This window comes from Lontra canadensis, unplaced genomic scaffold (genome assembly GCF_010015895.1).
Source record: "Lontra canadensis isolate GAN:19392208 unplaced genomic scaffold, GSC_riverotter_1.0 scaffold31, whole genome shotgun sequence".
NCBI lineage: Eukaryota > Metazoa > Chordata > Mammalia > Carnivora > Mustelidae > Lontra > Lontra canadensis.
Genome location: NW_022631025.1, coordinates 15,772,282 through 15,787,514, shown reverse-complemented (window position 1 = coordinate 15,787,514; position 15,233 = coordinate 15,772,282). Strand labels below are relative to the sequence as shown.

Genomic DNA, 15,233 nt, shown 5'->3' with positions numbered 1-15,233 from the left:
AAAAAGATAACACAGATTCTTCCAAAGTTTTCTTGGAGAGAAAGTAAGTTACATCGTACGTGAGAGAGCGAAACTTCTTTAAAACCTTTTTTTTTTTAATCCATTATTCTCTTTTTGAAAGTTCCCTCAATCTCTCCCTTCTCTTTATCCCTGTCTTCTGAGAGTACTTGACAGAGAGCCTCAAGCGATCCATCTTCCCTAAATTTCTCTTTATTAGGTAACTTGTGTTCATAATTGGTATAAAGCATTCTGACCTTAGCGGGCTGACAAAATTTGGAAAGCTGCCTAGTTAGGTTGGTCTAATTTCCTCTCTCCTTAATGTTATCTCCTAATCTGTAAGACTGATGTGAACTTAATATATGATTTCTTTGCCAAGTTATTTATAAGTCAAATAATAAATGAGAATGCTCTCTGTGCATGTAACACATCAATTATGTCTCAAAGGGTTTTAACCATGTTCAGTCATTAATCTTCATTTACGTATATTCCCGCCAGACAGACAGGGATTTGTTATTAATCTTAACAGGAAAAAAATAGACACAGACACCCAAGAATAAATTACACGTCAAATGTCAGGCCTTCTCTCTGTCCTTCTATTCTGGAGACTCTGAACGACAATGAAACATCTAATTGTGAAGTAAACATATATCTCCTTCAGCTTAAGCTAAAAAGCACCACTGAGACACTGTAATTATTTTACAATTCTATCTTTACGGCTCAAGTTTACTCCTTAGAAAAATCTTGTTCTCTAGCGGGATTTCAAGTTTTTCTGGCCACCGACACATGGGGCTTAAATAATAAAAACCTTAATCAGGCAGCTTTGATACTAGGAGTTTTGAGGCGGGACTTCTGGTGGAAAACCAACAAATTCTTGAAAAGACTACACCTTCTTTGTGCTTTAAAAAAATGTTTAACTTTAAACTCTAAAATCTGCAAACATACAAAACAGAAGAAATGACCATGAGGCCGGAGACAGACAACACTTAACTGGTGACATTCTGCCATATTTCCAGGGGAACCTTTCTCAGCTACATGACAGATAGGTCACTATATCCTTGAATAATTACTTCCAAAAGAACAGTGGAAGTCAACACTCGGGACACATTACATTTCCTCCCAGCACCCCTAAAGACACTGCACTTGCTTGTAATATCTCTTGACTGTCAGTTCCTTGAGACCTTTGGATTTTTAAAGGGATGTTTAGACAAGTGACGTGGATCACAAGGGTTATAAATACATTACTTTAAAAATTATTAAAAGGAAACTGTACTTAGAAGGCTTTTCAGCACTCTGTTTTAGGGGAGTAGAATGTCCAGCCGGATGCTCTTTGTGTGTACTGGGTCCTAAGCAGCCACTGGTTTGGTTTAATTTGACATGAATATTCAAAATTCATCTGCACAGTTTTTACTGAAAACAAGAACTATTTCGTATGCCCTCCATTTTTACTTCTTGCTATTTCAAAGGATAAAATGGAACTACAGTTGACCCTTCAACAACTCAGGGTTAGATGCGCTAACCCTTCCCCAACACCATGCAGTCAAAAATCCATGTACAACTTTGACTCCCCAAACACGTAACTACTAATAACCTACTATTGCCTGGAAGCCTTCCCGATAACATACACAGTTGATGAACACATATTTTATAAGATATGTGCATTACAGATTATATTCTTACAATAAAGTAAGTTCGAGAAAAGAAAAGGTTATTAAGAAAATCTTACAGAGGACATAGTCCGCTTATAGTACTGTACCGTACGTACTGAAAAAAAATTGTATTTAAGTGGACACACGCGGTTCAAACCTGTGCTGTTTAAGGATCAACTGTATTTTATCGGTACAAAGAAATAAACACTGGGTTGTACCACTGCTTGAAAAAACCTAACTGGAAATTCTAAACACCAACACAGAGGAGTAGTTACACAATATTTGGGTGTAGTTTCTAGGTCTACAACTGATGGAAGTCCGGGGAAAAAAAAAGCTTGATGAAATCGTATCTAGAGGATAATATTCCTTTTCTGACCAAATATTAACAAGTAATTATTTTTGTTTCCTCAAGTTTTAAGATGAAAGGTCCATTTTTCTTTATCTGATTGTAAGCCTTCATGCTTTGGGACCGGGGGGTTAATTTATAATTCAGAATGCTCCTGTTTGGGGGATGACAGAACATTGGTGAGTCACTGCCATTCCGTTCATTTTCTCACTGAAGTCCTGTTTGGCGAGATCCGCAGCTTGTCTGTGATTTTGTTCCTTCAGCCCCTCAAGGTCAGTGAATGCTGGGTTAGCACGGGAGAGGGAGGACGCGGACATGGACGTGTGTTGGTGCATGTGAGGGACTGTGTGTGTTGTGTCTGGGACAGCAAACAGGGTTGATTAGCAGCTATCATGGTCACTGGACACTCTTGAGACTATCAAGGGTGTCTGGCACCCTCATCGTTCTTCAGGGGAAGTTTCTGTCTCCTTTCCTTAGCTCCCTCGTGAACTTTCCCTTGACGCACAACAGATGCTCTCAGAGTACAGCTAATTACTGGTTAACAAGCTGCCATACTCTAAGAATTCAGTGTGAAATAAAGGACAGAAAGAGGTCAAATGCACTCAGCACTGATATTTGAGGTAGTGTCAGGAACCTTTTCTTAGCACCGTTACTAAACACCCCCAATATGTCACGTTACGAGATCTCTACATTTACTCTAGGAAGGACAGTTATCTTTATTTTAAATGCAATTCTATATACCACTTGGCAACAATAGTGTACTGGAAATGAAGATGTCAGTCTAGTTACCAGGAAGGTCATTCATCTGTGACACTGGTTAGGAAAACCCCCTAGGGGACACCTTCGAGCCACTAGGATCTATCCTGTCTCTTACCATGTGCCTGCGGTATCAGGTGACAGCTGACGAGGATGATTATAAATGTGAAGGAGTTCGCCTCCGTCAATGCCTACGTTGATACTCCCTTAGTAAGGTCCTTGTGGTAGGCATACTTATATCTGAGTTTGTGCATGTGTGTGTAATGTACATACATAATCTGGGATTATTAACAACAACTCTATTGCTCTATTATGGGTCTACAAAAGGAGATTATACCATTTCCCATTTTAATTTCCATTAAAAAGGAACTTTCGGTAACACATAAGGTAAAAGGGAAAAAAATGGATTTTCTGTTCTGACATTACTTTCAGAATGTCTCTTTCCATAGAGACAATATGGGCTGATATTAAGGTGATCAGTTCTTTCCGACCCAGACAGCCACTGGATAGGTCTGGACAGATGTCAATGACCCCAAATTCATGACTGGACATGTTCTTCATGCCTGTTTTAAATCAAGAAACATCTGTGCTCGCACCCCCAGAAGGGTACTGCTTCAAAAGCCCTGAACTTTATTTAAAAACACACGTGAAGACGGTCATTTTCGGCCACAGTTGAACACTGCTCTGCCAATGCAGCCCTATCTTGAGCTCTGAAAGAGTGCTCCATCTACCCACGTTTGTTTCCCGTACCTCCGATCTTGGCATTGAAAGCAATTCCGACCGTGCAGTGAGAGTTGTTTGCTGCGGCTGCCACTTCTCCAGCACAGCGGGTCCCATGCCTGCAGGGAGAACACACACACGTGTTCAAGTAAGACACTCCATTCTTCCCAACTTGCAACGTCATCTCCACCAGCTGGACTCCAAAGGCGTGAAGGCTACATCAAGCTGTGGATGTTTCTGGAACTTCTACCCAAGTAGCCTTTAGCCTACCCACTGCCAGCTTTTAATTATATTCTGTTTCGGATTCTGATTGTTATATATATTCCTTATACCTTGATTTCCCAATCAGGAAATCTCCTTGAAAGCTAAACTCGAATAGTGTGTTTCTTTGTATTCTCTAAACTTCCATTGTCCAATATGGTAACTACCAGCCATCTGTGGCTATTGGGTACTTGAAATGCTGCTTGTGTGACCTTATCTCAACTTTAATTTTAATTAAGGAACTGGCACTCAATTCAATTATTACGAAATTTAAGAACGTCAGTATATGCGAATCTGCTTCTTACTGTAAATTTAAGTAGAGATCAAGTATCTGCAGTGAAATGTCATCTAAAATATGATGTGCTGTAACTATACACTGGATTTCTAAGTTTTTGTATGAGAAAACAACGTGAAATAGCCCACGATACTTGTTTTCTATAAATGAAAAGAAATCTGTTATTTAATAAAATGTATCATCAGTATTTATTTCACCTGTTTCCACCACTTTAAAAACGCGGCTACTAAAAAGCAGACGCCTTTTTCTGGAAAACATTCCTTTTATTTCTCATCACAGTGACTTTGTTCCTCAGAAAAAAATCCTTTTGTTGAAAGGACTTCTAAGACCATCCCATGCAAGGATAGCAAAGAAGTTCCAAGTGCAAAGTACAATCTGTTTAGAAATGTTGACCTAACGCTCTGCTGAGAAGAATCCAGAGGTCTGGCTGAGCCCAGGGAAAGGAGACTAGGGCTGATGGCTACTATCTGCCTTGGATGCAGAACAGGGGTATGAGGCGTATGACAACCGCTATGGGGGTATTAGTTATTGCTAATGAAGTCCAAGGCTCAACCCCTCACCCTCATTTTTAGAGATGGGGATGCTTAAGGAGCCCTGAGATGTAAGAAGATAGGGTGAAATCAGCCTAATAGTGACTAAGACTCAGGTCCCCCAAATACTATGTCATTATTTTTTTATTTTACAGCATAGACCATGCTCGTCATGGGCTAGGATTACCATCTGTGCAACTGTAAATGAGTGACTGCTTACAAATGGACAGGTACACACGCAAGTTCATATAACAGACATATGCTCTGCTTAGTCCACTTACTAATGTCACGCTTATCTTACTATGTCAATATTAGCCTGTATGTCGTTAAAAAGTTGACTATTACCCCCTGTCATCTTTTAAATGGTACCCCGCCCATAATCTATTTCTCAAGTGCTTGATTTCTGGAAATTGACCCAGTTTTTCACTGAGAGTAACAAGGCTATGAAAAACAATCTTGAGCCTTTATATACTTGGATAACTTGGGATAAATTCTACAAGTGGAATGACTGGATCAAAGAGCGCAGAATATATTGTCAAGTTGTTAATGGAAGATTAAAGTAATAAAACCAAACCTCAAAAAAAACCTTTGCAAGATGGATAAATATTATTAAAAAACATATTTTTATGCATGACCAAAAAAAAAAAAAAGACCATAAGCCTACTCAAATGACAATATGAAGAATGGAGAAAATATCTGAACAGACCCATGTCTATAAACCCCTAGGTATGAGTTTTTTAATCTTTTCATCCTTGCCAATCTGACATGAAAAATGTTATCTCATTGCTGCTTCTCTTTTTATCCCCTCAGATTACATTTGTTATTGTCCATCTTTTCAAATATTTATTAGCTATTTCTATTTCTTGCTTTGAGAATAATCATTTATGTCTTTTGGCCAAAATTTCTTATTGTTTTCCCATCATAGCTATTGTACATACATTTCCATATGTGTTATTTGGAACACAGCGATCGTATTTATGGCAATTTTAGGATGTTCCGCATAGCAATTAATTTTGATGCACTCATAATTATCTTGTCCTACTGATATCTGGTCATAACACTTTCATCATCAAAAAAATGATCCATTTAAAAAAAAAAAGATTTCTTTTGTAAACTACAAGCTGAACTACTAATTTTACCCCTGAGCTCGGCAAGTATTTACTATAATTCTTCATTAGTCTCTGATTATGTATTACTTCATGGTGTAATTTTTTCTTCACACGTCAAATTCCCTTTATGAGTCCATTGTTCTTAAACCTCACTATATCTATCATTAACTAAGAAAAGTGCTATGGGATCATAAGGATCTGATTCTCATTCTCCAATTGTTATTTATGAGTCCATTATGACAAGTTTATTCATTGTATTATGGATTTGATATTGTTTTCTGCAGTTTTGTCAATTTTTATTTTATTTAGAATGGAATGATTAAATCTTCCTAGTGAAACTATTTATGAAAATTCAGTAAAACTCTGGGATTCCTGCAGTAAAAACAAAACAAAAATTAAAGAAACCAGGCTAATAACCGGGCTAATAATTAAATTGCCTACCTCCTTGTCCCCTTTACTATCAAACATTCTGTGTTCATATCAGTTATACCTCTCTTTTTATTTATTTGACACAGAGAGAGGGAGCACAAGTAGGCAGAGCAGCAGGCAGAAGGAGAGGGAGAAGCCAGCTCCCCGCTGAGCAGGGAGCCCAATGCGGGGCTTGATCTCAGGACCCTGGGATCATGACCTGAGCCAAAGGCAGCCACTTAATCAACTAAGCCACCCAGGTGCCCCAAACTTTTTGAGTACTTTTTTTTTTTTTTTTAGAGATTTTATTTATTTATTTGAATGAGAGAGTGAGAATGGGAAAGACAGCATAAGAGGGAAGAGGTCAGAGGGAGAAGCAGGGTCGCTGCTGAGCAGGGAGCCTGATGTGGGACTCAATCCTGGGACTCTGGGATCATGACCTGAGCCGAAGGCAGTTGCTTAACCAACTGAGCCACCCAGGCGCCCCTTATATCTCTTATAAATAGAATATAATTACATTTTCTTGAAGCTAGGCTACCTTTGTCTTTAACTAAAGAATAGGTACATTTACAGAGACTAAATCCTATTGTTACATTAATGCTTACTGTAGCTATTTGCTATTTGCTCAAGGATACCTAACTTCACAAAGTCTAAAAGTCATCAATACGTTTTTTCAATTTTTCCTAAACGATACAGACTAGAATGTTTTATTTATTTATTTATTTAAAAGACTTTATATATTTGTCAGAGAGAGAGAGAGCACAAGCAGGGGGAGCACCAGGCAGGGGGAGAAGCAGGCTCCCCACTGAACAAGAAGCCTGATGTGAGACTTGATCCCAGGACCCTGGGATCATGACCTGAGCCAAAGGCAGATGCTTAACTGATTAAATCACCCAGGTGTCCCACAGACTAGATTGTTTTCATTGTGATTACTCTTTAGCACATGAAATCCTCATGATTACAGTTATACACTGGAATTTTTGACTTTGGAAACTAACCCATTAGTGTCATTATTTTGAATAATCAACGTTTGTTTAGATATATAAATATACTTTGCTCTATTTGTTTTTTTTTAGTTATAACTCCTTCTAGGATCCCGGATTTTTTTTTTCTGAAGAATATTGTATAAATGCGTCCATCAGGGAGTCTCTTGGTGGCCTTAGAAAATAACTTTATTTTACTGTTGTTTTTGAAAAATAATTTTACTGGGCATAGCAATCTAGACTAATGGCCCTTAAAAAATGCCATTCCACTGTCTTCAAACTTCTATTGTTTCTGATGAGAAATCAGCCATCTTGGCATTCTAGTTCTCTCTGGGCACTTTTCAGATCTTCTCTTTGTCTTTTCTACTCTGCAGGTTCATTAAGACATTGAATGTTTGAATTTTTAAACATTCTTTCTTAGAATTCCTAGACCTGTGATTTAATGCTTAAATCATCAACAGTCTCAGCTGCTACCTTTGAAAGCTATCTTAATCTTCCATTTCACCTTCAGATTTCCCATAGCTTTCTTTCCCTAGGCTGCTCTCCCCATAATCTGCTCAGTTCTGTATTTCACTCATCTTCACCCATGCCTAACCTGCTATTTAGCCCATCACTGCATTATTCGTGTTGAGTGTTATATGTTTTATTTACTTTTTTTTCTGAAGTTCTTTTTCAAACCCACCTGGTTAATTTGAATAGTTTCTTTAAAAAAACAAACTGTTCAATTCTATGTACTGAAACATAAATTTCTTGATATATATGAATTATATGTAATAATTCTCAAACATTTCAATCTACTTCTGCTCTTTTTGCTGTTGGATTGTTTTCATGGTGATGTTTTCCCCATGTGGGGGGTGAACGGTCCATTTAGGTGGTCATGTTGTTTGCTTTTATCTTTGTGAATTCTTTGAGGCTGGACTGGATGATGCATCAAGGGTTCTGTTTTATGCAAGTGTTTTCTCACTTCACAGCCATCCTTGTGCTTTTAAAATCCAGCTCCAGGCTGGCTGGGTTTAGCTGATCACTCTGGAAAATTCCTAGTGTCCACCTATTGCCTACGCCCTTTACAGATCCGAGCTTTCACAGAGAAATACTCTGTGTGTCCCATTAGCGCCACCATGCACTAAAACATTCTTTAATATTTTCCCAGGAGTTTTAGATGTACTACGGTAGGAGAGAGTTAATTAAATATCTTTTCTACCATAATATTTTAAAAAAGTAAGAAGTAACTTGGTTCTGTATTCCTAAAATTCAATAAAACCCTGCGCATATTATGTGCATCATTAATGTACAGTGAAATGTCCTATGTGAAGAGAAAGAGTGACTATTTCCTTATAAAAACATTTCTTGCAAAGATTTCTGTATATCGCTCTATATCATGACCAATGATGAACCATCTTTGGGAAACAGGGGAGTTATTGCTCTACCACTGATGTATAGATTTTAAATATCACTTAACTAATAGACTGTAACATGCTGTAGTTGAGGGTCCAAATTGCTAACTCAACTACATTTAAACAGCCCACTCTCTTCAGATGACAATGATCATTACTCCAAGGAAAGTACTAGTCATCTTTTTATTTTTGTACCTTAGTTGGATTCAGTGTTTTGATGGATTTAAAACAGATCATAGAACAACGGATATCATCAAGACCTGTTCAAGTGTAGGAACAAGATTCAATTTCTTCCTTAAAGAATAAGGGTGGTCAGCATTAAGTATATTCGAGATGTCGATTAATTATAAAAGTCACAAAAACAGACAAACATCTTTGCTTCAGATGTATTTTTCTTCAGAGACAATAGAGGATGAGCATTTAGAGTATTTTCAGTATAAGTAGGACCATTTCAGTAGATCTTAGTCCAAAAAACGATAGGCTCATTCTATTACATTCTGACCTACATGCACCTGGATAGGAATTTACTAGACAACTTCTACATTAACACCCCTTGGAAAATTAGTTAGTTAGCTATTTAGCTTCTTTGTATATGTTTATGCTACTGCTAAGACACATTCTTTTCTGAGACCCCAGAAGATAACCCAATGATATAAATTATAATGTATATTTAGACAAGTGGCAAAGTAAGTTAGACATTATTAGAAAAAAAAAAAAAAAGAGATGCACACAAACTAGGAAGTGAAAAAGGCATCACTTCTCCAATTCTCTTAAGCATATTGACATTGCTGCCAGGGCCCTAGTAAGTCACAAAATGCTCTGTCATATAATTTTTATTTAAATAAACTGTCTCTTAAAGAGCATCTTGACTGACAGATCATGAGAGTCCTTGTTCTACCATTCCAAGTCTTCTCATCTATTACATGATCTGTTCCCAACAATAAACCACTGCAATTAAAGATCTTAGAAGTTTTACCTGGGCTCTGTGATTGAAAACAAGGAAAATGAGATCAGAGAGTGCCTGCTAATTCATTTCTATAATATTGTGAACTCAAACAAGTGAAGTGAAGTGAGTACAGAATATGAATTCGTAGTTGACCCCAAAATACTGCCTACGTGTATTCTCTTGCTTTCTCCTAGCCCCAGACTAGTCACAAAGTCCCACTGCTTTGTGTACTTTGTTTCTTCTGTATAAATGAGTGGGGATGAAAATACTAACGTACTTGAGCTTTACTGTAGATGTGAAGATGCAAGTCAGCTCAGCAACGAATCTGAGACATCAAGACACATGGAAAATGTCTACCCCTACGTTGCTACCTCATTGCTCATAAGTCAAAATTACACTTGTCTGAATCAAGCAACAAGTTGGAGAAAAACTACCTTTTTTTTTTTTTTTTTGAAAGACTTTCTATTCCATTTCCTTCTTGAAACAAACATCTTCAGCTGTTCATGGATTCGGTCTACCCCTCACTGAATAGAAATTCCCTTTTGACATCTGGTGTGCCCATTCTCTTTGGCGTATTTTGGTTTTGTTTAAATCGGAGTGAAAACTTTCCATTTCAAAGGCTCCCTTAGAAAGGGAGGACAAGAAATAATGATGTATTTGATGTGTTCTCCAAACTATCACTTAGAACTGATGCTTCTGACTGCTCGCATTGTTCTTGGTAATATTCCCACCTTGTGCTTACATCACGCCATCCATTTCTAAGTATCTGAACTTCAATGGATTCTCACCTCAACCCTCTGAAGCAAAACAGGTATCACTTCTTTAGTTTGACAAATGAGAAAATTCCAGCAGTCAGATGGGGACTGGAAGGTACAAAACATGGCAGGGCAAAGACTAGATCCAGCTCTCCTGAATCCTTATGTGAGGTCTTTTCGTGGTTCCAGCAGAAGTCAGAAGGGCCCACAGTCCTGCCTTTGAATGGCTGCCAAGATTTCACGACTTCTTTGTTGGCTCCCCTACTTATTCCATGCCATGGTGGCGACCTTATTCCTTCGTTACTATTGATGACAGGAGATTTGACAGTATATTTTATAGAATCTCCCTAATAAATTATTCACCTTGAGTGAGAAGGAGAAAATGCCAGGAATCTTAAAAATGAAAACTTAAGAAGAATGGAAAAGAGCTGAAAATAGATTTTGGCCCTGTCTTTAGCAAAAAGCTTTACTAAAGCTCACGAAACATGTTAGGGGAAAAAAAAAAAAAGAAAAGGTAAATTAAAACTTTTAAAAGTAGAAAAGAAATCATCCATTCCACTTTTTGGTGATGAGTTTTTGTGAGACAATTAAAATCCTAGCTTCTGATGTGACTACAATTACAAGCAGTCCCTGAGGCTTCCATAATATTACTTTTTTTTTTTTTTTTAATTCAAGGAAGGAATTCAGAAAAACTCATTCAAAATAACTGCTAAGGGCTGAATGTTTGTGCCCATCCCCACCCTCCATTCATATGTTGAAACCCTAATCCCAGTGTGATGGTCTCTGGAGCTGGGGCCTTGGGAAGGCTTTTAGGTCACACAGGTGGAGGCCTCAGGATAGGATTAGGAACAGCAGAGAACAAACTTCCTTTCTTTCTCTCCATCCTGTGCGCACACATTTCTGCAAGCCGGGAGAGAGCCCTCCCTGGAAACTGAATCTTGGACTGCCCAGCTTCCAGAACTGTGAAAAATAAGTATTTACTATTTCAGCCACCCCCTCTATGGGACTCCATTATCGCAGCTTAAACTAAGACAATAACCAATAGCTATATAAAACAAGATATTCAGAGACACTCTGATTGCCTAATACTGGAAGAATCTTCAGCATAAACTTTAAACTATCACAGCCTTTATACTTAGCTAAAGACATTGTGAATCTTCCTCTCCGTCTTCAAGGAGAGATATACAAAGTTAAAGAAATTAATAAAAGTTAGCATTCATCAACTGTCCCAAAGTTGGAACTGATATGTTGTGGGCAAGAGAATAAAAAATATATTTTATAATATTAACTAGTAATAGGACACTACTAAAAGGCATCAGATATATCACAGGTCAATGACCAGCAAAGGATTTTAAAAAGCAGATTTTTTTGAGAGGTTTAAACGTACTGTTAGTTTGACACATACACACACAGGCACACATCAAGTACAGACAGAAACTGGTGAAGTCTGAACATGGACTGCAGAGTGTATTAAGGCCAATTTCATGGTTTTGGTATTTCACTGTAATTGCATAAGCTGTCACCAGTGGGGGAATCTAGATGAAGGATATGGGGGTCTTGTACTATTTTTGCAACCTCTTGAGATTTGTAATCTTTTTAAACTTAAAAATGATTGTAGGTCTGAATAATCTATAGTTATTTGAAATACTGACTATAATTCAAGATGGGTATTTTAGTCAGGACACAAAATATTGACGATAAAATAAATAAAACCCTAGTGGTCAGTATACTGCCTTTTATACATTTTTTTATGTTTTTCATAAATTTTTTAAATTATTTCATTTTTTAAAATTGAAGTATAAGTAACACAATGTTATACTAGTTTCAGGTGTACAAAATAATGATTTAACAATTCTATACATTTCTCTGCACTCACGATAAGTGCACTCTCAATCCCTTTTATCTATTTCATTCATTCCTACTCCCCTTCTTGGCAACCATGTTTGTTCTCCAGATTGAAGTCTGTTTTTTGTCTCTTTTTCCTTTGTTCATTTGTTTCTTAAAGTACATATAGGAGTGAAATCAAATGATATTTGTCTTTCTCTGACTTATTTCACTTAGCATAATACCCTCTAGGTCCAACCATATTGTTGCAAAGAGTAAGATTTCTTTCTTTTTTATAGCTGAATAGAATTCCATTGTGTGTGTGTGTGTGTGTGTGTGTGTGTGTGTGTGTGTACACCACATCTTCATCCAACCATCTATTGATGGACCGTTGGGTTGCTTCCATATCTTGGCTATTATAAATAATACTGCAATAAACAGAGTGGTGTTTGTATCCTTTTGAATTCGTGTTTTACTTCCTTTGGCTAAATACCCAGCAGTGAAATCACTGGATCATACGGTAATTTCATTGTTAATTTTTAACAACCTCCATAATGTCTTCCACAGAGGCTGCACCCGTTTGCATTCCCACCAACAGAGCGCGAGGGTTCCTTTTTCTCCACATCCTTGCCAACATATGCTGTTTCTTGTCTTTTTGATTTTAGCCATTCTGACAGGTATGAGGGGATGTCACACTGTGGTTTTGATTTGCATTTCCCTGATTGGTGATGTTGAGCATCTTTTCATGTGTGCATTGGCCATCTGTATGTCTTCTTTGGAGAAATGTTTATTCAGGTCCTCTAATTTTTTGGGTTATTTGTTTACTGGTGTTAAGTTCTTTACATATTTTGGATCTGAACCCTTTATCAGATATATTACTTGCAAATATCTTCTCCCTTTCAGTAAATTGCCTTGTCATTTTGTTGGTGGTTTCCTTTGCTGTGCAAAAGCTTTTTGTCTTGGTGAGGTCTCAACGTTTATTTTTTTTTTATTTTTTATTTTTTTTAAAGATTTTATTTATTAATTTGACAGATAGAGATCACAGGTAGGCAGAGAGGCAGGCAGAGAGAGGAGGAAGCAGGCTCCCCGCCGAGCAGAGAGCCCGATGAGAGGCTCGATCCCAGGACCCCGAGATCATGATCTGAGCTGAAGGCAGAGGCTTTAACCCACTGAGCCACCCAGGTGCCCCTCAACGTTTATTTTTACTTTGGTTTCTCTTGCCTTAGGAGGCATAGCTAGGAAAATGTTGCTAAGGCCAATGTCAAAGAAATTACTATGTTTTCTTCTAGGAAGTTTATGGTTTTGAGGACACACATTTAGGTCTTTAATCCATTTTGAGTTTATTCATGTTTCTAGTGTGAGAAAATGGTCCAGTTTTCCTACCACCATTTGTTGAAAAGACTGTCTTCTCCCCATCTTCTATCCTTTCCTCTTTTGTTGTAGATTAATTGACCATATACGCATTGGTTTATTATTTCTGGGCTCTCTATTCTGTTCCACTGATCTCTATTTTTGTGCTAGTACCATACTCTCTTGATTACTACAGCTTTGTAGTGTATCTTGAAATTTGAGACTGCGATATCTCCAGCTTTGTTGTTCTTTCTCAAGATTGCTTTGGCTACTAAATTCTAGAACTATTTGCTCCAGTTCTGCAAAAAACGTTGGTATTCTCATTTGCTTTAGATCTGTAAATCGCTTTGGGCCATATGAACATTTTAACAACACAGGTTCTTCCAATCTACAAGTATGGCCTATCTTTCCACTGGTTTGTGTCATCTTCAAATTTCTTCCATTAGTTTTTTTATCATTTTCAGAGTACAGGTCTTTTACCTCCTTATTTAAGTTTACTCTTAGCTATTTTATTATTTTTGGTACAATTATAATTGTTTCTTAATTTCTTTTTCTTTTTTTTTTTCTTTTTTTTTTTTTAAAGATTTTATTTATTTATTTGTCAGAGACAGAGGGAGAGAGAGTGAGCACAGGCAGACAGAGAGGCAGGCAGAGGCAGAGGGAGAAGCAGGCTCCCCGCGGAGCAAGGAGCCCGATGTGGGACTCGATCCCAGGATGCTGGGATCATGACCTGAGCCGAAGGCAGCCGCTTAACCAACTGAGCCACCCAGGCGTCCCTTAATTTCTTTTTCTATCCCCTTCGTTATTAGTGCATATAAATGAAACAGATTTCTCTATATTACTTTTGTGTTCTGAGACTTTACTGAATTCATTTATCAGTTCTAGTATTTACTGGCAGTCTCCAGAATTTTCTCTAGAGCGTATCATGTCATCAGCAGATAGTGAAACTTTTATGTCTTCCTTTGCAGTTTAGATACTTACTGTTCTTGTCAATATGTGGCTTTAAAAGTGTTCTCTTACCTCTGCCACGTCCCCTCTTCTTTACCCTCTTCCAGCCTAGACCTTTGACATCTTTTCTTTCCCCCTCCTCCTTCCGTCTGCCCCAGCCTAGGAAAATAGCTTATTCATTACTACCTGAATTCATTGTTAACTATGGCAGCCTGTATATCAACGAGAAAATAGCTTGGTTTATCAGAAAATCTAGTTTGTTACCTCACTTCTGCTGCTTTCTCAAATATGAAGTTGCATGGACTGAAGTACATTAAGGCACGACAAGCACATACGAGTGTATGTATATAGTCCCGACCAAGATCTCAGCCACCTCCGTATTAGCATAACTCTCTTTCCTACCCTTATCTTAAAGATCAACACCATAATCAAAGCCACAGGGTGTGAGAGATCCTTGTTGATGAAATCTACTAATTATGAGGGAATGACGCCCTTTTTCTCGGCTCTATAGAATTACCTAGCATGCTTTTCAGTTCTTTTTTTATTATTTTAATGATTAGTTTTTCTTGACATACATGAAATTATTTCTATGAATTCAGATTGTCTGTGCTTATTTATACTCCCCGGTGATTGCATGCTGCTATTTCTCCCCCACTGGGTCTATTAAGAGCTGACAACCCTACTCTCCAAGCTCTCTAACTTCTACGAGAGGGTTCTGTTTACTGTCTGAAACTCAGATCTACTAGTTTTCACTCTATGTAGTTAGAACTTTAGGAACAGCTTGCTCTCATTTTCTACCACAAATAGAAGACTGCAAAACTGTCTCCCTTACCCTTTGACTATGAATAGACAGAAATTAGTCATTCCTGCTGATTCATTTTAGGTTTGTTCTCAGTGAGTATGGAGTCAAGTGTTTTCTCTTCCAAGTTCATAAATGTGGATCTGGGGCTTCCAACTCTTCC

The 15,233-nt window shown here is 37.7% G+C and overlaps 1 protein-coding gene across 3 annotated transcripts in view; it reads right to left on the bottom strand.

Annotated features, from left to right (window-relative positions):
- PCSK5 (proprotein convertase subtilisin/kexin type 5) overlaps positions 1 to 15,233 on the bottom strand; it is a 443,312-nt gene that overhangs the window by 280,976 nt on the left and 147,103 nt on the right. For all 3 annotated transcript variants that reach the window (XM_032866664.1, XM_032866665.1, XM_032866666.1), the window contains exon 6: positions 3,499 to 3,587. In XM_032866664.1, coding sequence (XP_032722555.1) covers positions 3,499 to 3,587 — 89 coding nt within the window. The remainder of the gene's footprint in view (positions 1 to 3,498; positions 3,588 to 15,233) is intronic.